Raw genomic sequence first — 23,170 nt, 5'->3', positions numbered from 1 at the left:
ATGATTCATTTATCCTCAGTGTGAGGGGAAAATTGTATAGAGACAGTTTATTGAAAATCCTCAATATGATTTAAGGCAAAAAAGGGTTTAAGAGATTCCCAAAAGTCTTGTCTTCTGGAACAGTCCATATTTGGAAGTTCTGTGTGATCATGTCTAATTCTTTTTAATTTATTTTTTCAATCGTCACCTGGGATGTATTTTTGATTTGAGAGAAACATCAATGGGTTGCCTCCCGTATATGGCCCATCCAGGGATCAAACCCGAAACCTAGGTATGTGCACTGACTGGGAATCAAACCCATGACCTTTTGGTGTATGGGATGATGCTTCAACCAACTGAGCCACCCTGGCCAGGGCATCACATCTAATTCTTAAGTGCGAGGTACTCTATCCAGGCCGGCCTTTCACCAGGCTGCCAGGAGAGCTCAGTGTCTGAAAGGCACCGATGAGAAACGTTCTGGCGCACAGCTGGTGTTTGGGCATGGCCCCCTGCTTCCTCTGGAGCTTCCTTTGGAACATCAGGAGTACATGCAGAAGTCACAAATTCTGCTTCTGAATCTTAGTCCACGTTCCCTTGGGAGTTTGAAACCACACCATCCTATAGGAGCCCCTAGTTGACTTATTCTGACCCTGCTTCTTTTTGGGAAGTCCCTTGCAGGTGTGCTGGCTGCCTCTTTGTCATCCCAGATGTTGCAAGCTGGCAGCTGGCGGGCCAGGGTGATACACAGCCTGCATTATTTTATTAACAGAATTAGTAGCCATCACTTAAAATCCTATTTGCCATCCAAGTCTGGATTTCTAGCTTCTTGTGAAATGTTGAATCTGGCAGTACAAGGGCAGATGTGCCGAGTACAGTCCCCTGCCCTGGAGGGAGGCCTGCCCCCCACCTCCCTAGCAATGGGTGGCACTTTCATTGCCATCATCACTGGCCCTGCCCTGTTGCTTTCTTGATCTGGATTGAGTGTTTTTCTCTACCTGAGCTCTATCAAAAGTGGATTCCTAAAGAAAGAAATAGAAAGCCATGAGTGTCTTCTCTTCTGCCTGGCCCATGTCACCACGGCTGTCGCCTGCCTGACCCCTACAGGTGATGGTTATCTATCTGCTCCGACAAATGGGTGTCCCTCGTTATTGATTACCCTCGGGTCTCTCATCTTCCAGATTAATTTTTAAAGCATTTTTCCAAGAACCAATTGCAACATGTAATAATTACAAGAGTTTCACCAAAAGGTTGGTGAAGCTTGGGGAGCTCAACAGGGTTGAGTCACATGTAGTTTACCTGTTGGAAAGGGTAAACAGCACTTCCCCCAAATCTGAATAGGATTGTTAACTGCCAGACAGCTCAGGGCATTTTATTGCCTCCTGTTGGCCAAACACCTGAACAGCTGCAGGCTATTCCCCACACTGACAATACTTCCGTACCCTTTGATACCTTACCCTTTGAAGTGTGTATTTCCACCTTGCCTTGGGACAAATTGTGTTATAATAAATATCACGGGGTCCTAGACAAGGAGAGTCTTTAGCTCCCTTTAGCTGAAGCTCCTCTGACCCCCAATGCCTTTCAAAATTATCTTTCGTCCTTGGACTCTTGAATCATCTACACGCAGCCCCTTTCTCCAGAATGCTGAACCCTTTTAAGGCTGGGAAAAGAACCCCAACAGCATCTGGTGTAGGATGAGCACATTCCCCTTGGCTCTGTGTCTTCTTTTGTGCCTAGGGGCTCAGTGAACAAAACCCATCTCCCCCTAGACTCCATTTCATCGTTTAAGTCCCACTCATCATGAGCAATCACGAGTTAGACCTGTCGTTGGCACGTCATTCTCATTTCCCTCTATCCAGGAACATGTATTCCCCGATGACTCGAGACAGCACCCGTGAGCTGCACGTGGACCCACTGCTCCACGACTGGGTGACAGCCCAACCTTTGCTTTAGGGAACTAGTCCCTGATGCTGCGAGGTGGGAAGGCAGTGAGTGACCATGGTCACATTTCACTTCAAAGGTGACCCAGTTTCAAAGAGGGCAAGCGATGTTTGTTATCAAAGGAGGGGAAAGTACGGGATTCTTCAAGAGGGGAAAAATCGTGTACAATGCTGACTGTTGCGGGCCTTCTAATTTAGTGCTAGCCGCCCTTGGAGCTGCAGCCTGGCTGAGTTTGGTGTGAAATGTGCCAGGGAGAGCGTGGGAAGTCAGACACCATGGAGTGAGGGGCCTCCTGGGTTCTTTCCTAGGCACCCCTTGGCCACGTTCTTCCACCTGTTTTTCCGAGTGAGCGCCATCGTCACTTACGTGGGCTGCGACTGGTTCAGCAGGAGCTTTGTGGGCTGCTTCGTCACCGTGCTCCTCCTCCTCTCCTTCGACTTCTGGTCTGTGAAGGTGAGGCCCCCTCTGATGCCGCTGCTGCCGCTGCTCCTGGAACACGTGGGCTGCGCCCGGATGGTGACTGTCCTGATGCAGGTGGCGAAGAGGTGCTCTGGCTGGAACTGCTGATACATCCTTAGGAATACGGAGCCAGAGTCACTTAAAATTAGAGGGAAAATACATTGTTTAGTGTTGGGTAAATGGCTTCAGGATATCAACTGTTGCAAATATGTGCCATGTGAGATGACAACTCCATATGGCTTTGATTTTTATTAAAGTTTACATATAATATACAGAGATTTGAATGTCCTACCTACTGTGGATATATATATATATATATATATTTGGGGAGTCTGTCACTTTTTAAGGTAAGCTTAATTAAAAATTAGAAGCCTCGAAAACTGACTGAGAACCCACCGCAGTCCAGTTCCCCTCCTCTCTGCTCCTAGTACAAGTTTAACTTTTGTTTTATTCGCCAACAAACAGGTGACGACCTGCCCTTTGCCCAAGGTGCGCTGAGCGTCATTTTGTCCCTTTTCCTCAGAACGTAACTGGGAGGCTCATGGTGGGCCTCCGCTGGTGGAACCAGGTCGACGAAGATGGGAAAAGCCACTGGATTTTTGAAGCCAGAAAGGTATTCTCCATGACGAGGCGAACCAGCGCGGGGCGAGCGGCTGTGGGAAGAGTCCGTGGGTTCCTTTCGGGCTCTGGGCAGCTCTGATCCTGCCCTACCCAAAGCCCACGGGGGCCGGCGCCCAGCGCGTAACAGAAGCACATGTAAAGCCAATGAAAATGATGGCATGAATCCCTTTCCCACACAGGTCTCTCCTAATAATGTCGCCACCACCGAAGCAGAAGCGCGAATCTTCTGGCTTGGCCTCATTATCTGCCCGATCATTTGGATTGTGTTCTTTTTCAGTACCTTGTTTTCCTTGAAGCTAAAGTGGCTGGTAAGGCAACACCTGACCCTGACGTTGCTTTGACATCTGCACAGAACCAGGGGTCCCAGGAGTGGATTGTTATTTATTGGTAGATTTATTAAAATAGCTGTATTGAGATAATTCACACGCCATACAGCTCACCTATATAATGTGTATAATTCAATGGCTTCCCTGTATTCAGTTGTGCAACCATCACCACAATCACTTTCAGGATTTTTCATCACCCGCAAAGACACCCTGCAACCTTCAGCCATCACTCCCTCCTCAATGCCCCTGTTCACGCAGCCCGACACCCCCTCATCTTTGTTTCTATAGGTTTGTCTATTCTGAACATTTCCTATAAGTGGAATCATACAATATGTGGTCTTTTGTGACTGACTTCTTTCACGTAACGTAGTATTTTCAAGGTTTATCCATGCTAGAGCATGTATCAATACATCTTTCCTTTTCAGGCTGAATAATATTCCATTGTATGGATAGGCCACACTTTACTTATCCCTCCATCCATTGATGGCTATTTTGGCTGTCTCCACCTTTGGTGCATGAATAATGCTGCTAAGAGAGGAGTTACAGAAAATGCCTATGACATCCTACCTTGGACAGGGAACCCTTCCTAGGTAGGAATAAGCTAGCCTCAGAGTTCTGAAGTTTTATTTCAGAGTTACTGTATTGTGTTGCCATGACCCGTTTCATTCACTGAGAAAACAAAGTATCTATAGACGGTACAAGCAACAGCGTGATTACAGGTATGGACTCTGGAGTTTGGGTCCTGGTCTGGCCTTGCATCAGCTCCTGGTCTTTGGGCAACTTTCGTGTCTCTGGGATGATAATGGCACCGACTTCTCAGGCCGTTGATTAAAAGGTGTCCAGGAGCCTTGGAAGGTGCTCGTAAAGGTTGGCCGCTACGTTAGGTGCAGCCAGAGCCACCGCTACGGGGTGTGGGAGGAACATGTCCATGGAAGCTCAGGAGCCTGACCTTTCTTTGTCTGAGCGCAGGCTCTCGTGATAGCGGGGATCTCCCTCCAGGCCGCTAACCTGTATGGCTACATCCTTTGTAAGATGGGAGGCGAGAGTGACATCAGCAAAGCCGCAGCCAGCTTTCTGTCCCAGACAGTGTTCCAGACGGTGAGTGACTGAAGCTCAGGGAGGGGGCCTGTTGGCAACTGCAGTGTTGAATGTTTTCCTTGTCAGTCAGGCTGCCACTGTTACTTTTTTAACATTGCGGTGAAATACACACAACATAAAAATTTTAACCAGTTATTTATTTTTAATCTTCACCTGAGGGTATTTTTTCATTGCTTTTTCAGAGAGTGGGAGGGAGGAAAAGAGGGGGGGAATAAGGGGAGAGAGACAGACAGACAGACATCGACTGGTTGCCTCCCGCACGCTCCTGAACAGCAACCCAGGTGTGTGCCCTTGACCAGGAATCGAATCTGTGACCCTTCAGTGAGCAGGCTGATGCTCTAACCACTGAAAAATGCTGGTCAGGGCCATCTTAACTATTTTCAAGTGCACAGTTCAGTGTCATCTAGTACATTTACATTGTTGTGTGACCATCCATCCCCAACCACCATCCATCTCCATCCAGAACCTTCCATCTTCCCAAACTGAAACTCTGTACCCATTAAACAGCAACTCCCTGTTGCCTGACCCCCAGCCCCTGGAAATCACTATTCTACTTTCTGTTCCTATGAATATGATGACTCCAGGGACCTCACACAAGTGGAATCATACAGTATTTCTCCTTCTGTGACTACCATCATTAGTCTTCAGTGATTTTAAAAACGATAGAATTTAGAAGCACACACATTTTTTTAACCTCACATACAAATGCAGTGAAATAAATGTGACCAGGCTCATCCTGAAATGGTGTGAACCGTGTTAAATGTTCATAGCGCTACTGTATGCTCTTGGCACGTGGTGGGTTTGCCCTGGCCTCGAGTGGGAATCGGGCCAGCACAGGTGGGACCAAACACCATGGCTGCCTTTCCCTTGCAGGCCTGCCCACGTGACTTTGAGAAGCCTGGCCTTGAGGGGCTGGAGATCCACAAGTGTTAGGTGAGAGGCGGGATCAAGGCAGGGGTCTGGACCGGGGCTGGAGGCTTGTGAGGAGTGCAGCTCCCCTGTGCTCGGCTGTGCCCGTGGCCTGGGCCGCCTACCACAGTGCCCTGAGTGGCCAGGGGCACAGCCACGTAGGGGAACCAGCCCATGCACTGGGCATCCCTGGGCTTTGTGACTTCATCACCCTTTACTGGGGTCCCCCCCACCCCCCACACGTTGGACATGTACAAATTCGACCATATGCAGGCATGAAGGGGAGCAGGGAGGGAAATGAGAGGAAAGAACAAGGGAATTTGCCCACGTACCACTTACACTCGGGTAAGATGGAAAACAGGAATTTCCTCTTCCCTCAGCTGTCTCATTCCTGTGCATCTTAGAGGGAGCCTCTCTTGGCAGTGTCCATTATTCTAGAGTTCACACCAGTCTTTCCTGTGAAATGTCTTGGATGGCACCGGAAGTTACTGGGGTAGTGTCATGTGACTATTCAGGGCAGACACAGACCCCAGTTTGGTTTAGTGGGTGATCTCAGGGCTGCTCAGGGGTGTTCTGACCACATGCAGCTGCATCGATGCTAACCTCAGAACAAGCCCTGGCTTGAGGCTCCATCGATGTTCCTTTTCCCCAATCTGGAGAGTAACTGGACAACTACTAAAACCGTGACCGTGTGCTCTGCACCGAAGCCATACATCATCCCTCTGCTTCCCTTTCAGGCATATCTCCAGAGGCAGCAGTAGTGAGGTGAGGATTTCTGCAGTCAAGCAAGCTCCAGCAGGCATTCCCGACCAACAAGCCGTGGGTTTTCAGTGAAGCAGGGGACGTTTGAGGAGACGCTTTTATTTTTTAAACGGCACATTTGTAAAGAACGCCCTTTACATGTGATCTAAAGAAAACTGTACAAGTATCAGATGATTAAAGTGTCTGCAAAAGTGACTTCACACCAGAGTCTGGTCCCTCTCTGCCTTGAGCCCACTGTGTGCCCGAGCGGTCAGGACGCACTGGCCGTGCTGCTCGCGTCCATGTCCCCCCGTGTTTCAGGAACTAACGAGGTCCTCTCTCCTTTTGGCTGATGGAGACTACAATACTCCCGGATTCCTGGAAAACAAGGCGCAGGCAGAGAAACACTGGCAGCTCCTCAGGGCCCCGGGCAGCCCTGCCTGTGCCAGCCTGGGCGCTTCCAGGCTGGGGTGGAATCCCCAGATGCTGAACTCCCTAAAAAGCCCCATTTCTGTTGATGCCCCGAATCTTCCGTGACCTGAATACCACAAACTGCCCATCCGTGGTGAGAACCAGGCTGGAGGCCCGTCCTGGGTTCATTCTTCAGAGCCCGGGAGTGATGTTACTTCCCCCAACACTACTTCACCAGGCAGAAAGCTCCCGCACAGACCAGGACCAGAGGCCTTTGACGACTGTCGCCGTGGCTGCTGGGTGGGAACTAGAGCTGCACGTGAGTTTGGTGTGGCTCACTAGGCTTTGTGTCTTTTCTTCTTAATTTTCTTTTGACAGCTTTACCAAGATGTATTTCCTATGCCATAAAATCCCCCTCACTGTGTCTTTTAAACTACGACTTAGCCCACGACATTGACTTAGCCCACGACATTGACGTACTGACAGGTTTCTCATAGACTCCCGGTCCCTGGGTGGAGGGAGGCGCTCTCCAGGTCATCCCAGACCCCGCTGGCCTGAATGCCCAGCCGAGGCTGCGAGGCTGCGTGGCAGTGACCACTTATGATCCTAAATGGGTTCTCCTCACACCCAGCCCACTTTGCTCACTTATGTCGCCTCCTGGCCCCACAGCCATCTGGATTCACAAAGCTGACATAAACACTTACTTTGAATTATACTTCTGTAGGCTAACGTAGCTGGTGAATCCGGCGCGTCAGCCAGAAAAGACCGTCCTTCATCACAACTCTTCCCTTAAGGAAACAAATGAAAGGGAATTAAATCCCCGAAGAAAACCAAGTGGCAACATGGCCTTGGGGCTCTTTCTGTGCCTGTGACATTAGGAAGCTCCTGAACCTGCTGCAATCATAATGGACAATGCCAAGGAAGATGGCGGGGGCCTCACAGGACCCCCTGCCTCCCTCCATCCAAAGGAGCCCTGCCCTGGCCAAGGGTGTTGTGTGTGTGCCTACAATTCCTCTGGGTGGTGTGGCAATGCAGGTTCCAGGGCCCCACACAGGACAGATTCAGCAGCTCCTGGGTGGGCCCAGGAACTGAGTTTTCAAAGATTACTTAGTTCCTTTGAGTAAAAAGATCATGAATGCACATGGAGAAAAAGTATGGGATACAAAATGTACCATAAAGGGGGAGGCTATCGGTGTTACAGATGTCTTTCTGGAAACTGTATGTGCATCTAAATGTGGCACGTATGTGCACACACACCCATATACTTAGAAAAGAAGAATGGCAGCATATGACACACATGTTCTGCCCACTGCTTTTTCCATGGATACTCGCATCCTGAAGGTCATTCCACCTCGGCATCAACCTGTCTGCTAATCTTTCATAAGACTGTCCACCCGGTGTCCTCCGGCGGATACGAAGGTTGTCTCTAGGACCTCATGTCAACCCAGTGGGCGCAGGGCCTTCTTGCCTCCTCCATCTGTCTGCCCACCCCCATTCCTGCGGAGACCCCTGCGGTCGGCGTTTCTGCCCCTGCCCCCAGATGTTGAGCACTGCTGGAGAAGCAGGCTCAGTGATTCCCCACCCACAGCTGCTCCCCAATCTCAGGGGACCCTGGTGAGTAACCTGAAACTGTCATTTCCTCGACTCCCCCACGGGACAGGGAAACCCGAGCGAGGGGAGGAGCCGGGTGAGGGGGCACAGAGGTGGAGCTTCCGTGGGAACGTGTGGAAACAGCTCGGGAAGCCCGCCGGAGTTCACGGCAGCAGAACCAAGTCTGTCCCCTAAGGGTCCCTTTGTTCATTTCCTAGTGCCCTCCCTGCACCCGGCATCACCTGACCAATCTCTCCTCCATTCTTCCAGCCCTGCCTCAACCAGCCCTCCTCCCTGAGGTCTGCCTGCTCCCCTGGCCACCTGCCCGCCTAGTTCACTGCCTCTCTCTGCTGCAGGGGGAGCTCCTGGAGGTGGGCCGGGGGCCGGGCCCAGTGTATGAAGGCCCCACTCAGCGACGGAACTGGGCGTGGAGACTCACCCACCTATGTGTGGGTCCAGAGGCACTTTGCCGAGGAGCGGTATCTTCAGGTCCTGGCACATGGCCTCTGCTCCCCCCGTTGTGGGCGGGAATATCTGAGACTCCTTCTGTGAGGCAAGGTAAATGGGGAAGAATCATGACTTTGTTTCAGGATCACAAGACGGGACCACATTTTAAAGAAACTTTTCAAAAACGTCCATTCTGAACGTGAAACACTAACTACCAAAGACTTTTCATTAAACCAGCAGTGCAGAACTGTCATTGTGATCCCACTTCTGGAAACAACGGGGAAAGCAACTGGATTCAGAGACCCGCGCAAGGGGCTGGTCAGCACTCACCTTGCACTTGGGGCAGACGAAGCCGCTCATGTTCTCCACCACCCCGATGATGGGCAGCTTCACCTTGTGACAGAAGCTGATTTCTTTCCGGACATCCTGCAGGGACACCTCCTATCACGGTTCAAAAGACCAGTTATTGTAAAGTCAAAGTACAAGAAAGAGAATGTGTGAGGTCGAGGGCCGATTGCAATGCAGTGGATCGCCCTCAGAAAGCTTAGGGATGTGAGCGTTTATCCAATGAGTATTTACTTAGTGCCGACTATGTGCTAAGTCCTGTCCAGGGACTATTCATTCCCACGAAACCCAGAAAGGATGAACCCGAACAGCCAAACATCAAATATATAATGAATCTGTGGAAAAGTGACCTTTTAGCATATCTTTTTTTTCCTTTTTATTGGATTTATTGAGGTGACTAAATTATACAGGTTCATGTGTGCAATTCCACAACACATCATCTCTACACTGTATTGTGTGAGCACTACCACAGTCAGGCCTCCTCGCATCACCATGTATCCCCCTACACCCTCCTCCACCTCCCCAACTAGCATGTCCCAATGTTTACTTCCTTTTCAACATACTATGCTGAGCCAAAGTGAGCACTATTTTTTAGTTCAGGGGATAGGGAACTAGGCCTGTGGCGAAATCTGGCTGGCTGCCTGTTTTTGTCAAGTTCTTCTGAAACCCAGCCATGCCCATTCTTTACATACTGTCTCCAGTAGCTTCCACCCTACGTGGTACAGCTGAGTGTCTATGAAAGGACCACATGATCCCCAAAGGCTAAAATATGTACTATCTGGGCCTTCGCAGAAAAAGTTTGCTAACCTCTGATCTAGATTACTATGAACACAAACAACTTTGCAGACAGAAAGAAAATAAGATCTTTGGATCACTTAAAATTCACTTCTGAACTCTGCATGTATACTTCACGGTGTGGGTACTGAGTATGATCATTGCTTAGTATCCTCCCCATTCCCCGGTTAATGTTATTGCAGACACATGTCCTCACTCGCTGTCGTCAAGTATGGCTACTCCTTAGCACGTGTGACTAACAGTCACGGCTCCCGAAGGATCACAGCTCGAGTCATCTATTCTCCAGAGGCACACATTTGGCTCTAGGCCTCTGTGAGGCTGGGGTGCAGGCATGTAGCTAGAACATAAACAGGCTCTGACTTTGTGCATCTCATTGCGCCTCTGGTTCTCTCCGTGGTGTCCTGTAATTCAAAGCCTGCCGGTCCAGATGTGAAGGGCTCTGAGAAAGTGGGTGTCCACAGCCCTAAGTTACATTCTCCAGAGAGGCTCTATACAAAGGCACACGTGTGGCGCGTGCCCGCTCCCCATGGCTTCCTGGGGAAGGGCCAGCACCTGTTGGTCCGTCTCCTCTTCTTGAACCCTCAGGGACTCCATGTTTCCATTCACAACAAATGTGGCCTGGAGAAGCCATCTTTGGGCCAACTAGACTTCTGCTAATAGACTTACTTTTTAGAGCAGCTTTATGTTCACAGCAAACCTGAGCGGAAAGTACAGGGACTTCTCATAGACCCTTTGCCTCCACACACGGAAAACATTCCCCACCATCAACATCCCGGGTGGTGTATTCCATCCAGACTGTTTCCTTCTGGTAATTACATTGGGAACAATCCATCTTCTCTCCACCTCCACCCGGGCCAGTGCCCCAGGTGGCCTCTAGCCACCCAAGCGGTGTCTTCCTCCTCCACATGCCCCGACATCTCTCTGCACAGGGAACCAGAGGGATCCGAAGACATGAACCCTGTCACACCACTGACAGCAGCCTGCGTGTGTCCGTATGCACAGCGCCCACGCTCCTCCGTGACCGCATGGGCCACGAGGGAGGACCGGTATGTTTTACTGTCCTGGTGCCTGGCCCGGGGCCTGCATGTAGTGATGCTCAGTGAAGGCGTGGTGAAGGATGGGGCCGGGCTGCCTGATTCAGAGTCCTGCTTTCTTAGGGGTGGGGAAGAATACTGTGAGAAGCATAACTGAAGAGAACCAGCTGTTGGTTTCTTGGGACCCTTAAGATCAGCCGCAATGATAAAGCACAACCCAGGCCTGATGCATTTACTGCCTGCCGGACTTACCCAGTGTGGGTTCCTCACAGCCCCGTGGCACAGCCTCTGTGACTGGTACACGAGGAGCTGGCAAGGCCCGCGGCAGCTTCCCCAGAAATCCCCGCCTACGCCGGGGCTTGTGCTGTCGAAAACTGGGGAGAGTTCCAAAGTGTCCTGCAATGCGAGTGAGGGGGCCCTGCAGAATGCGGACTTGATGCACGAGCGTGGTAAGGGTGAGGTGACCATGGCGGACAATCTGAATTGTAACAGCACCATCGCTCTCGCTGACTTTGTGAGAGGAAATTAAAAAGGCAATTTTGAACCACTACTGGACCAAAAAAACCAGTAGTTTATAACCAGTGGAATGCTTATTTGTCAAACGCAAATGCCCGGTCCAAAGATAAACGGGGTTTCTGCAGAGACAAAACAGGGCTGCTCGTCCCGAAGGGCCCGTGGTAGACCGGGTCTCAGGGCCTGCGAGGAAGAGAGCTTCTGGCGGCGCAGCTCCCACCCGGCTCCCTCCGCACTCGCTCACCTGGGGGGTGGTGATGATCACGGCCCCATCGATGTGCGCGGCGGCCAGGTACTGGACGACCGAGAGGTGCTCGTCCGACGTCCCAGGTGGGGTGTCCACGATGAGGTAGTCGACCTCTCCCCAGTCCACATCGCGGAGGAACTGCTTGATCATGCCTGAGAGGAGGGACCACACTGAGGCCAGGCCTCCCTTTCCCCAGGCCGGGCTGGGGGCTCCACAGAAACAGTCTGTGACCCTCACGTGCAGACTCTCAGTCACGGCATCTGGAAATGCCTGGAGACATTGGTGGCTGCCACGTCGAGGGAGGGGGTGCTGCTGGCATCCAGCGCAGAGGCCAGGCTGCCCCTGACATCCGTGGTGTAGAGCACTGTCCACCCCTCCCCTAACGACTACGGTCCCAAATGTCCCAGTGCCGAGTTTGAGGAATCTGCCTAAGCCTGTGACCACTCAGGCTGGTATCGATTTAAGTTCAGACACTTCTCTCTCTGACACAAATAAGCCACTACAAAACCACAATAAATATGGATAATTTCAGGGTTATATAGGTTTTCAGAAGGAAAAACCCCCACAATAGATATTAAAAACTATAAAACAAAAACTGGTATTTCTTCAACCAGTGAAGACAGAGGCAACTGAACACTTAAAAATCCTGCCGCGGCGTCCCGACAGCAGGGGGGCAGGGGAGCCCCAGCAGTCCTGCCTGGGAGAGAGCGACAGACAGAAAACGGAGCACAAACCGTTCTTCTTGGGTCCTCTCCAGATGACAGCGTCGTCGGGGCTGCTGAGTAAGAAACCCACTGACATCACCCCCAGGTTGTCTTCCAGGAACTGGAGAGGATGAGGCAAGAAACATTTTCCTTAAAGCCACAGCACAAGGCACTTCCCTATGTCTCATCTGGCTGAAAAAAAACCGTTTGGGGGTAATATTACTGTGATCTATGAGTACATTCACTCTTAGAATCCTCAAATCGTTTTGAGGGGGAAAAAGTTACCATATGGTGGGATTGAAAGAGGTACCATTGGCCCTCAGCCACAATGACAAGTGACTTGGCTGAAATAAATGAGCATCATGTCCTCAACGGGCTGAGCCTGGGCTGGGCTGTGGCCCCTGGGCCAAACCTGGCCACCATCTGCTTTTGTACATGAACTTTCACCGGAATACAGCCATGGTCATTCATTTACGTATCACTGCTTTTGAGCTACAATAATGGAGAGCGTATGGCCCACAAACAGAAAATGTTCACTGTCTGACTCTACAGAAGCGGTCTGCCAAGCCCTGGTCTTAAATGGAGGCCCTAAGCTAGAAACGTGCCCGGGTAAATGCCTGCTGACTGATGCGCAGGCGGGCTGAGAGCAGTGTCGCCAGCCACCACATACCCACTATGCATACCTGGCCCAGCTCCACTCGGTTGAAAATAACGCAAAAACGTGAGCACTCACCACTGGAGACCAGCCCGAGCCGCTCTGGTGCACCTGTGTGAACACGGGCATCGAGTCACTTGTAAATCCCGCACCCTGGTCACACTTCATGCGGACACATTTTACACAGCAAGAAGACAGTTTCACAAAATAGAATTAATCTAAAATGCCACTAGTTAATGCTTAATAGGAAGTGAACAGCTGCGGGGGGGTGGTTAATGAAAGCAATAATTCAATATCCTTTTCCCCATCAAATTGGGCTGTTTTGAAACTGCGTAGCCATCTAGTCAGGGAACCAGTTACCCAAGTCAAATACAATTTGGGGTCAGGTATTTTTAAAGAGTGACAGGAATTGCTTGTGGGTTACTGAGAAAATGCAGTGACTGTGGAGCAGCGGGGTTGCCCCTCAAAGCCCGGAAGTGAAGAAAGTACTGTGAGTGAGCCAGGTGACACAGCACCGCCCTGCCCGTGGCCTGAGCTTCCGCTGGGGCCTGCTGTCCCCAGGGAGCAAGCACTGGGAGGAAGGTGTCAGGGAGACGCTCCCGGGGGACTTCAAGATTGACTCTCCATCATGGGTGTTCATCAATAGCCAGGGCTCAACTTCGCACCACCTGTTACGAAGCTAGAACTTAAGCAACTCCCAATTACATGTCAATCTTAGCCGTTAGAGCAGCGCAGGAGCCAAAACGGAAAGTCTGCTTTTCTTAATGAAGACTTACTTTTTGAAATAGCTCTATGGAGACATCGTCACATAGCATACAATGCACGTACTGAAAGTGTACAGTTCAATGGCTTTCAGGATAGTCACATGATCGTACATCCACCACCACAATCAACCTTAGAGGACACCCTGCACCTCTCCCGTCGCCCCCAATCCTGACACTTCCCTCCAGAACTAGGTGACCACAGATCTGCTCTGTCTCTGCACGCTGCCTGTTTCAGACAGTCATAGAAGTGCAATCATGTAACATGTGGTCCTTTGTGTCTAGGTTGGAAGTCTCATGAAAAACAACACAACAAAACCATTTGTGCCCTGGCTGGTGTGGCTCTGTCGGTTGGAGTGTCATCTGTGCACTGAAAAGTTGCTGGTTCAATGCCTGGTCAGGGCACATACGGGGGTTGAAGGCTTGATCCCCGACAGAGGGTGTGCAGGAGGCACCCAACTGATGTTTCACTCTCACATCAACGTTTCTCTCTCTCTTTCCCTCTTCCATCCCCTCTCTCTAAAGATAATATATACATATAAAATAATAGATACATATAATAGTATACTAATATACATATATAAATAAAAAAAATCATTCCTACTTATCCAATAAAAAAAAGAAAACCTCCCCAAAGAGCAGCTCCCAGGCCTGCCCTGCTCCATGCTGTCTGCCACCTCACCCTGCTTTAGTTTTCTATTACCTATCGTCTGTCCCGTCTGTCCCCTCCCACGAGGGCCAGGGTCTGTATCTGCCTTGCTCACCACTGGGTCCCAGCGCACAGAACAGTGCCAGCACGTAAGTAAGAATGCACCACTCCCAGAACAGCCCAGCCCTCCAGCCAGATTCAATGCACTGCCCCGGGGGAGGGAACCCTTCCGGGATTGCTTCTTGCAGCTCGGAAGGGAGAGACTAGCACCTGCTCAGACCACTGCGGCCCGCCCCCACCCCACATCACTCTCCCACTTCAGTCTCAGTTCCCCAGAGGTAACCACAGGGCAGAAATATTCCCTTGCTTCCAGGGTACAAGCCCCCAGCCAACTCTGGTCTGGCTTTCCCAGTCAGCTACGTTCCTGTGTCTTACTTCTGCATTTTACTTGCTGTTTCCCTTCTCCTCTGAGAAGGCATGGAAACCAACACTTCTTTAATGGTTTAGCTGAACTTTATAAATAATCCCCCCGCTCAATTCACAGTTACTGTTGAAGTAGAAAGATGGATCAGCAAACATTTACCTGGTTTTATCACGTCCATGTAAAAATGTGTGGGCTGTGCTAATCCTTCGTTTAGGCTGAGTAGCTCAGCACAGTAGTTTGCTGTAAGAGACCACTCCACTGCATTTTATATCATAGCTCTTACCTGTTCTCCTTCCAATCCCATTATCTTGGGAATGGACGGCCCACATATATCAATGTCTAGAAGAGCAACCTGTGGAACAAGAAGAGACCAGAGCTGTAACATAACTGGAAGTACAATCCTCCAGACACACACAGTTGGGAGGGGAACAGGGTTAGAGGAAAAGGAGGGAGGGGAGAAGAGGAAAGAAACTGGGTCAAACATGGACCAAGGAGAATCTCACGAGGAAGAGTTACAGCACTTATCCTCCAGCCACGGAGACACAGTCCAAGACTCCCAAAGAGAACTCGGCAGAGCGCGTCAGCACGGACTCCCTCCCTCCCGCCCGCCCAGACTGACCAGGCTCGGGGTGCTCCTGTGGACCTGGGTGTCAAGTCACGTGGAAATTCAGGTCTTGGCACTGTTTACTTGGCCCTGACCATGTGCCTGGGGGTGGGGATCATTATCTCTGCTTTACGGAAGAGGAAACTAAGGTTCAGGGGCCCCCAGGACCTGTTCAATGAGCCAGGACAGAGCTGGGACATAAATCGAGGTCTCTGACTCCAAAGCCAGGGCTCTCTCCACTACCTCAGGGGGCCTGGCAAGGAGGTGAGCTCTGACCAAACCCCATTTTCCTGTGATCCCGAGGCTAGTGATAGCCTAGGCTCAGCTTCCAGAAAAGAAAGTGAAAATAAGAAGGAAATCTAGAGAACCTTTATGCTAGTGGTAAGCACAGCCGTGGTTGACTCCTTTCACGCCAAACGCCCTGCTTTCCTGGAGGTAGATGAGGTCTGAACCGGCCTTCGGGAACTCTGAAAGGCAGCTAATATTCATCTTGAAAGCTCTAATGCGTTGCATACAAAGTGCAGCATCTCTGGGTAACTTTTTAACTTGCCCCAAATTCGCTTTTTGCTTCCCTCTTCAAGGCTCTCAACAAGCACCAACCTACTTCCTCACCTGCTCTCAGACCCTGGGCAGGAAAGCTTTTCATACATTAGATCAGCCGTTTACCTCACACGCCCTCTGCTAGACTAAGCCAGGAGTGCAACAGAATGACAAATTGATCTGTGAAACAAGTGTTGAGGGCAGTGGTCAGCAAACCGCTGCTCGCGAGCCACATGCGGCTCTTTGGCCCCTTGAGTGTGGCTTTTCCACAAAATACCATGTACGGGCGCGCACGTACAGTGCGACTGAAACTTCGTGGCCCACACGCAGAAGTCGGTTTTCGGCTCTCAAAAGAAATTTCACAATCATTGTACTGTTGATATTTGGCTCTGTTGACTAATGAGTTTGCCGACCACTGGTTTAGGGAGATTGTTAGGGCCCTTCTAGCTTTAGAGTCTACAAACCCCACAGATGGGCCTAAAAACTCAACAGGTCTAAAGCACCTAGCGTGGACCTTTTACTGGTCAAGTTCATCTTTTAGAGCACAAAGCAAGATGACGAAGTGGTGCTTCAGAGAAGCTGGTGACTTGTGGTGGAAAGATGGCGTGAGAGCTTTTGATGTCAGAGGCTGGGCTCCTCCGCCTCCCTTCACCACAACTTACACATTTCCCAGTCTGTGATTGGTCAGGAGCTTCCCAATTCTGCTGCCTCCCAGTGCAAAGCCCTTTGCAAACAAGTTGTCAGATACCTGCCTGCCTTGAGCGCAGACACGAACAGCCTTGCTCGGGGTTAGAAAAGGGACAGGGTGCTTCCCACCATCCTGCTGAATTCAGGGCAGAGAGGAATGTGTGTGACTGGAGTGTAATCTACGAGACACACTGAGCATCTACTATATGCCCACACTGGGCACCTTTTGCAAAGTGATACACTTTCCCAAGTACTGACGTTTTTAAAAAGCACCGCTGCATGAAGAAATTCAGCTTATCTAGCCCTATTTCCACAGCGAATGGTGTGCTTTCCTTCAGGATACTGCAAAGTCTAGACGTGTGTGCAGTGGGAATTTCTGAACATAATTTATGGACGCGCAATTCTATGTAAACAGCTGTTGAGTCACAAGTGGTTACTTGCAACTGGCCCGGTGAAAGCCCACCTCCAGAGAGCTGAGAAGAATATGCCCGGCAGCTTCAGAAAGCCACGATGACTCTGGGTAACCTGGACCGTGAGAAAACAGACTTCTTGGCTGGCCAACTGGACCATACAAATTTGCAAGAGATTGGTGACTGATAAAACAAATTGACAAATATGTTTTGAATCTGCTCAGCACTGTTCAGGTAGGCTATAAATCGTTATCACTGAAGCAAAAATTTCATCACCACCCCTATTTCAGTTAGTGGAATAAAGTAATAATGATGACTGCTATCAAGGACACTCACTGAGCACTTACTGTATGTCAGGTACTCTGTTAAGCACTTTACGTTTACATGTATCATCTCACTCAGCCTGAGTCCATTTTACCTACCTGAGGTCACAGCAGTGGTGTGGGTGGGGCTGGGTGACGCCAGGGCCTGTGCTCTTGGCCACCACGCTAGATTGCACCCCAAATGCTCAACTACTAGTAGAGTTCCAACTCCTCTCTCCTCCAAAAGTTGGGAGGTTCTGCTCTGTCTCCCCGACTTTGCCCTCATTTGTTCCCTGCCGTTTGCTCCAATCCCTGCCCTAGTTTGGACCCTTGGGGCCTCTCCTGGAGACATGCCTTCGCCCTCTCACGGTACTCAACCACACACTCGCTGGCTGTCACGTGGTGCTCCTAAAGCACAGGTCTGGCTCAGCCTCAGCCTTGGGCCCCCTTCCCCGGAGCAGTCCCCCAGACTGCCTGCCTCTCCGTGTCTGCCCTGGCGGCCCCACCTCTGCGCCTTGGTTCCCCCTCCCCCATCCATCAGTCGCCATCAGTCCTGATGCCCCCTTCGCCAAGCCAGTCGTCTCTCCTTTCCCCCAAATCCCTAGAGAACATCTTGATGCAGACACAGATTCTAGAGAAGCCCACGTCAGCCACGTACATAGGCCAGTGACAGCAGCTCCATGGGATACACAATGATCGGAACAGAAATGAGGGATAAGGCAGAATTCAGAGCCCTAATGACTGACAGGAACACGGAGCTTCACAGGTCACGTAGTCCAGCTACTTCACTGCCCCAGGAAGGCTATGCCCTGCCCAAGGTTCCAGTCCTCCAAAGAAGTTCTTCCCAAGCCTGGTGTTAAAAAACAAACAGGTGCTTCTGGTGTTAAAAAATAAACCAGGGCCCAGCAAACTACACCCTGGGGGCCAAATCCAGCCTGCCACCTGTTTTCGTACAGCCCACAAGCTAAAAACGGTTATCACATTTTTAGAGGTCTGGAAAAATCAAAATCAAAAGACTACTTTTGTCATGTTGTAAAAATTATGTGAAATTCAAATTTCAGTAACAATAAAGTTTTATTAGAACACAGACATGCTTGTGGTGCACAGGTTGTTGATGGCTGCCTTCATGTTTAAGGGCAGACTGAATAGTTGGTACAGAAACTGTATGGCTGGCAAAGCCTAAAATATTTGCCATCTGGCTCTTGACATGAAATGTTTGTCAACTCCTGAAGCAAACTCTAATTTTGTAATCCAATGACTTAAAAAAATGTATTTCTGGAGTTCTTAGATACTGGTGAGGTGTCTTGGGGGCCACTGTGTGTGTGTATGTGTTTGTATGTTGAGGGCATATCAGAATGGTGGCTTGATCTGTAGCTGGCTTTGTTAGTGTGGTTTGTGTGTGTGTGTGTGAAATAAAGCCTTTACTATAGTAAGGTCTTAGGGTGCTATTGCTCACTGAAGTAGAATGGTTTATCTCACACAAATAGAAAGTACTGAAATTTATCCAGCTTTTAGAGTTTTAAAATATAATAGGCAACATGTGGCAGTTTTGAAATTTCAAGAATAAATATCCCTCTATAGTCCCTCTAGAACTATCTTACTTTCTAAAAAAGTCAAACAAAAGTAAAGGGCTATTTGTCAACAAGTAAGAAAAGAAAGTTGAAGTGAAAGTGTTAGCCCTTGTATATAAAAATAACTTTCAATATTCAGAATGTTAGAAAAGTAATGTTCAGAAATAAAACAATGCACAAAGACCATGGAAAGAACACACGAAGACCATGGAAAGAACACACAAAGACCATGGAAAGAACTGAAATGGCAGGAAATGGCTTTCAACACAAACAAAATAAGATGGTTTCTAGGTTACACTGAGGTCTTCTGCAGGCCCCAGAAAGTGCTCTGGTGGAGAAAACAGCATTTAGCTGGCGACTGAAATAGTGACCAGCAAGTTCTCTAACCCAGAGCACACACAGTGCCAATTCACAAGTCCTCACGAGGTCTCTCATTTCAGGGGTCAACACAGCGGGAGGCTGGGTTTTAGAGACACCCATGCCACTCTAGCAGTTCTGGTATGTCCAGGTTTCTTTCACTGGAATTTTGGGCAAAATTTTATTTTGGAATAAACAACAGGTCATTTTAGAATGTGACCTGTGTTAAAACAAAACAAAACTGAAAAACACAATTGTCATGGTTTTATTAGATATAAAATGATAAAGTGAATATTGGGATCATTTTCTAAGGTCAATGCAAAATGACCATGAGTCCCAATGAATAACCTAATGTATTTTAAAAATCACAGGTACTGCAAATTTCCATTTGACCTTTCGGTAAAAAGTATTTTTTTCTTCCATCGGAAAACACAGATATTTACATTACAATTCATTAACATTAGCAAAATTACAGTTATGAAGTAGCAATAAAAATAATTTTATGGTTGGAGGTCACAACAACATGAGGAACTGTATTAAAGGGTCGCGGCATTAGAAAGGTTGAGAACCACTGGTCTAAGGGAACCACTTCTCCACAAGCCATCATGAGCCCTCAGACAGGAGCCTCTCCCCCGTTTTCCCCTACCTGCGTGTTTTCATCCTCCGCTAGGGCGTGAGCAAGGTGGGCGCTGAACGTGCTTTTCCCAACGCCGCCTTTCCCAGACAACACCAAGATTTTGTGTTTCACGGTCTTCATTTTCTCTTTGATTTCCTCTATGGCTGCAAAGAAAGCAATTCGGGTGATGACATCCTCCAACTAAATCCCAAATGTCACTCTTCCAATGGGCTAGAAGGGATTGTGTGTGAAATACCACCCAGTCAATGGTAGTAATAAGTGCTACAAAGAAAATAGGGCTATTATCACATGTGACATTTTCTTACTTATTGACTTACTTATTTCTCATATCTTACTAGAATATAAGCTCCATGTGGGTGAGACTCTGTCCTGAAGTGTTCACCACGTTATTCCCGGCTCCATAACAGAGCTATGAATCATACACCACTTAACAACAGGGAAACATTCTGAGAAACGTGTCATTAGGCAATTTTGTCCCGCAATCATCATAGAGTGCACTCACACAAACCTAGATGGCAGAGCCTATTATACACCTAGGCCAGTGATGGCGAACCTATGACACGCGTGTCAGCACTGACACGCGTAGCCATTTCTGATGACACGCGGCCGCATGCCGAGGATGAAACATTTGCTGCTCCTGAGGATGAAACATTTGCGACTAGAGTCTTGGAGTTAGTTTTTTCCTCAAAGTGACACACTACCCGAGTTATGCTCAGTTTTTTGGCGAAGTTTGACACACCAAGCTCAAAAGGTTGCCCATCACTGACCTAGGCTATACGATATGGCCCACTGCTCCCAGGTTACAAGACTATAGAGCATGTTACTGTATGAAACAGCACGAGATTAAATCAAGCACAAGAGAAGATAATATAATCAAAAGATAAACATGAGATATATGAGGCAGCTGTCAGTGTAACACAGTATACTATTTTACAGCAAACTCTTATTAAGTAGAAAGAGTACATTTAAAATAAGTATAATATGCAGTAGTAAATATATAAGCTAATTAACATAATAGTTTATTATCACGTATTATGTGCCGTATATAATTATATGTGCTGTACTTTTATATGACATAGGTTTATTCACACTAGCATTACCACAAACATCTGAGGAATGCTTTGCACTGTAAAGTTAGGACAGTGACTAACTGGTGATGGGAATTTCTCAGCTCCCTTATAATCTCATGGGACCACGGTCACATATGCAGACTAAGGTTGATCCAAATATTATTATTTGGTGCATGAGTGTAGTAATGATTCTCAAACTAGCGGGCAAAATCTGCCAGGGGACATGTGGTAATGTTTGAGGACATTTTTAGTTGTCACAAGGAAGGGGTGCTCCTGGCATGTAGTAAGCAGAGGCCAGGGATGCTGCTAAATGCCCGACAATGCTGAGGACAGCCCTCACCACACAGAACTGTCAGCTCCCAAAGTCAGTAAGTGCCCAGGTTGAGAAACCTGACCATCAGCAGGCACTTGGTAAGTACCCGTCACTGATGACTATCACGTATTAGACATTTGCTGTGCTTTCACGATTTCACCTTCTTTCAAACCCTTCAAACAACACTGTGAGGTAACTAATTTTCTCCCCCATTACTGATGAGGAAATAGAGGCCCAGAAAGGTTAAGACTCTTGCTCAAGGTCAATACTGTTTTTGAGGGAACCACAAATCAAACCCAAGACTCTCTTTGAACTCCTTCAAAATTCTTCTCCCAGCTTCCTGCCTTTTAAGTTCCAGAGTCCTCCCCACTCTCCAATGTGACCCCCCTAGTGCTTATCGCTGTGATGACTTATTGCTTGCTTGGTTACTGTGGGTCTCCCCTACTAAACTAAAATCCGCTAGAGCAGCCACCTCTCTCTTTCACAGCTGTATCCCCAGCACAGAGCACTGTGCCTAGGAGGCGATTAATACATATTTCTGTTGAATGAATGGAAGAATCGCTCCTCAAAAGGAAGAAATTCTGTCCAAAGAAAGTAGCTGAGGGCGCCAGGATTTAAGCTCAAGCTCCCTGACTTCAGAGTTTATAGCCTATTCCATTGCTGGTGGCCTCCTCCAGACCAGTCACTGTCACTCAAACTTCTGGCCACACCCCTCAACCCAGCCAACTTATCCCGTGCCCCGCCCTTCTTAAGACCCCTTTTGACTTCAGGCAAGTCACTGAACCTTAGGCTCCACGGCAGCCGGCCCCTTTCCTCGCTCCTGGCCTTTTAAAGGCCCTGCCCCTCGGGCCCCGCCGCTGTCATTCATTCCTCAAGTCCCGCCCCTCGTCGCCTCCCCTCCCCCCCCAGACTTCACCAAGCCCCGCCTCCTCCGGCCCCCGTACCTGCAACGCATCCTTTAAGTCACGCCCACATCCCCGCCCAGTTTCGCCATAAGCTCCGCCTCTTCCGGCTCACGCCTTTCACGTTCCGTGCAGAGCTAGCCCCGTCCTTACCTGGGTCCGGAGCTTCGCCGGCGCCTGAAGCGCACAGCCGCTGGTTGGGGCACCCTTGGCATGCGGCCCCTCGGCCGGCCTGGGCGCTGCCGGTCCCGGGACAGTCTGCGCGGAGACAGAATCACAGTTAGAGCGGCTCCTGTCTCCCAGCCCCGCCACCCACGCCCCTCCCGCGCGCTCACTGTGAGGCGTCTCCTCCATTTCGCCGCCTTAGTCGCCGGAACCTGCGCGACACCGGAACCCCTTTTGCGTATTTCCGGCTCGTGGCACTCAATGACCCTCCCGTTGCGTCGGAAAGAGAGCAGTGCGCACGCGCGAACCTTGTGCGGGAAGCCTGGGGCCGTTTTATTACTCTCCGCATTGGAACTGCTGCAAATATCAAATACTTAAGCATGTATCTCCTAGGAACAAAGGCGTTATCTTACATGACCTCCATACCACCTTGATAACCAAGAAATTTACCCTTGGTGCAAAATTACTAGCCAATGTGTCTTTAGTCTCAGTACAGCCCTCCTCCCTGCCCCTTCCCTCCCCTGGCCACATGTATTGTCTTTGTGAGGTTAATAAGTTTGAACAGTTCAGGCCAATTGTTTTATAGACTATCCCATAATCTTTGTTTGATTCCCCCACCCCTCGTGATCAGATTCAGGTTGAAAGTTTTTGGCAGAAGACAAATAACATGCGCTACTAGTATCACAGCAGGAGGGACATATGCCAATTGGTCCCATTGTTGGTATAAAAAAACAAAAGTCAGATGAGTAAACTTTAAAAATCTTACTGGCTTTGTCAACCAATGGTCTTTGGCACCAACTTTACACAAACGGGAACCCCCAGTTTGGGGGTGTGGTGAAGAAGCAAACTTTATTCAGTGCAAAACAGCTCAATTGTAATACAAAGCACGGCTTTGAAAGCAGCACACAGGTCCCTCTCAGGTTAGAGAGCTCTGCTCTGCTTCTCAGGGGTCTGTTTTGTGCTGTG

The 23,170-nt window shown here is 49.2% G+C and overlaps 2 protein-coding genes across 3 annotated transcripts in view; one reads left to right on the top strand and one right to left on the bottom strand.

Moving 5' to 3' along the window:
- TVP23A (trans-golgi network vesicle protein 23 homolog A) overlaps positions 1-6,093 on the top strand; it is a 29,854-nt gene extending 23,761 nt beyond the window's left edge. The window contains exons 3-8 of the mRNA XM_008141758.3: positions 2,226-2,370; positions 2,900-2,989; positions 3,177-3,305; positions 4,293-4,421; positions 5,295-5,354; positions 6,068-6,093. Of these exons, the coding sequence (XP_008139980.1) occupies positions 2,226-2,370; positions 2,900-2,989; positions 3,177-3,305; positions 4,293-4,421; positions 5,295-5,354 (553 nt within the window). The 3' untranslated portion in view covers positions 6,068-6,093. The remainder of the gene's footprint in view (positions 1-2,225; positions 2,371-2,899; positions 2,990-3,176; positions 3,306-4,292; positions 4,422-5,294; positions 5,355-6,067) is intronic.
- Positions 6,094-6,175: 82 nt separating this feature from the next.
- Positions 6,176-22,501, bottom strand: NUBP1 (NUBP iron-sulfur cluster assembly factor 1, cytosolic). 2 transcript variants are annotated; one of them, XM_008141760.3, is made up of 11 exons: positions 22,375-22,489; positions 22,193-22,297; positions 19,764-19,897; positions 14,930-14,998; positions 12,891-12,923; positions 12,188-12,278; positions 11,451-11,605; positions 8,850-8,960; positions 8,516-8,618; positions 7,187-7,270; positions 6,176-6,449 (listed from the first exon to the last, which is right to left on the bottom strand). In XM_008141760.3, exons 1-11 carry the CDS (start codon positions 22,391-22,393, stop codon positions 6,343-6,345), a joined length of 1,011 nt encoding a protein of 336 aa, XP_008139982.1. In that variant the 5' UTR covers positions 22,394-22,489; the 3' UTR covers positions 6,176-6,342. The 2 variants fall into 2 exon arrangements, 1 of the variants encoding a protein (XP_008139982.1); XR_003617539.2 differs by having other exon boundaries at positions 6,362-6,449; positions 8,512-8,618; positions 22,375-22,501.
- Positions 22,502-23,170: the final 669 nt, after the last annotated feature.

This window comes from Eptesicus fuscus, chromosome 4 (assembly GCF_027574615.1).
Source record: "Eptesicus fuscus isolate TK198812 chromosome 4, DD_ASM_mEF_20220401, whole genome shotgun sequence".
NCBI lineage: Eukaryota > Metazoa > Chordata > Mammalia > Chiroptera > Vespertilionidae > Eptesicus > Eptesicus fuscus.
Note: the sequence above shows the minus strand (reverse complement) of the source record. Positions and strands in the feature narration are given on the sequence as shown.

Excerpts from the sequence above, each read along its gene's own strand:
- NUBP1 (XM_008141760.3), bottom strand. Across the intron at positions 19,898-22,192 it reads CGGCGAAGCTCCGGACCCAG|CCATAGAGGAAATCAAAGAG; the intron begins GTAAGGACGGGG and ends CTTTCTTTGCAG. Across the intron at positions 12,924-14,929 it reads TGGGATTGGAAGGAGAACAG|GTGCACCAGAGCGGCTCGGG; the intron begins GTAAGAGCTATG and ends GTGTTCACACAG.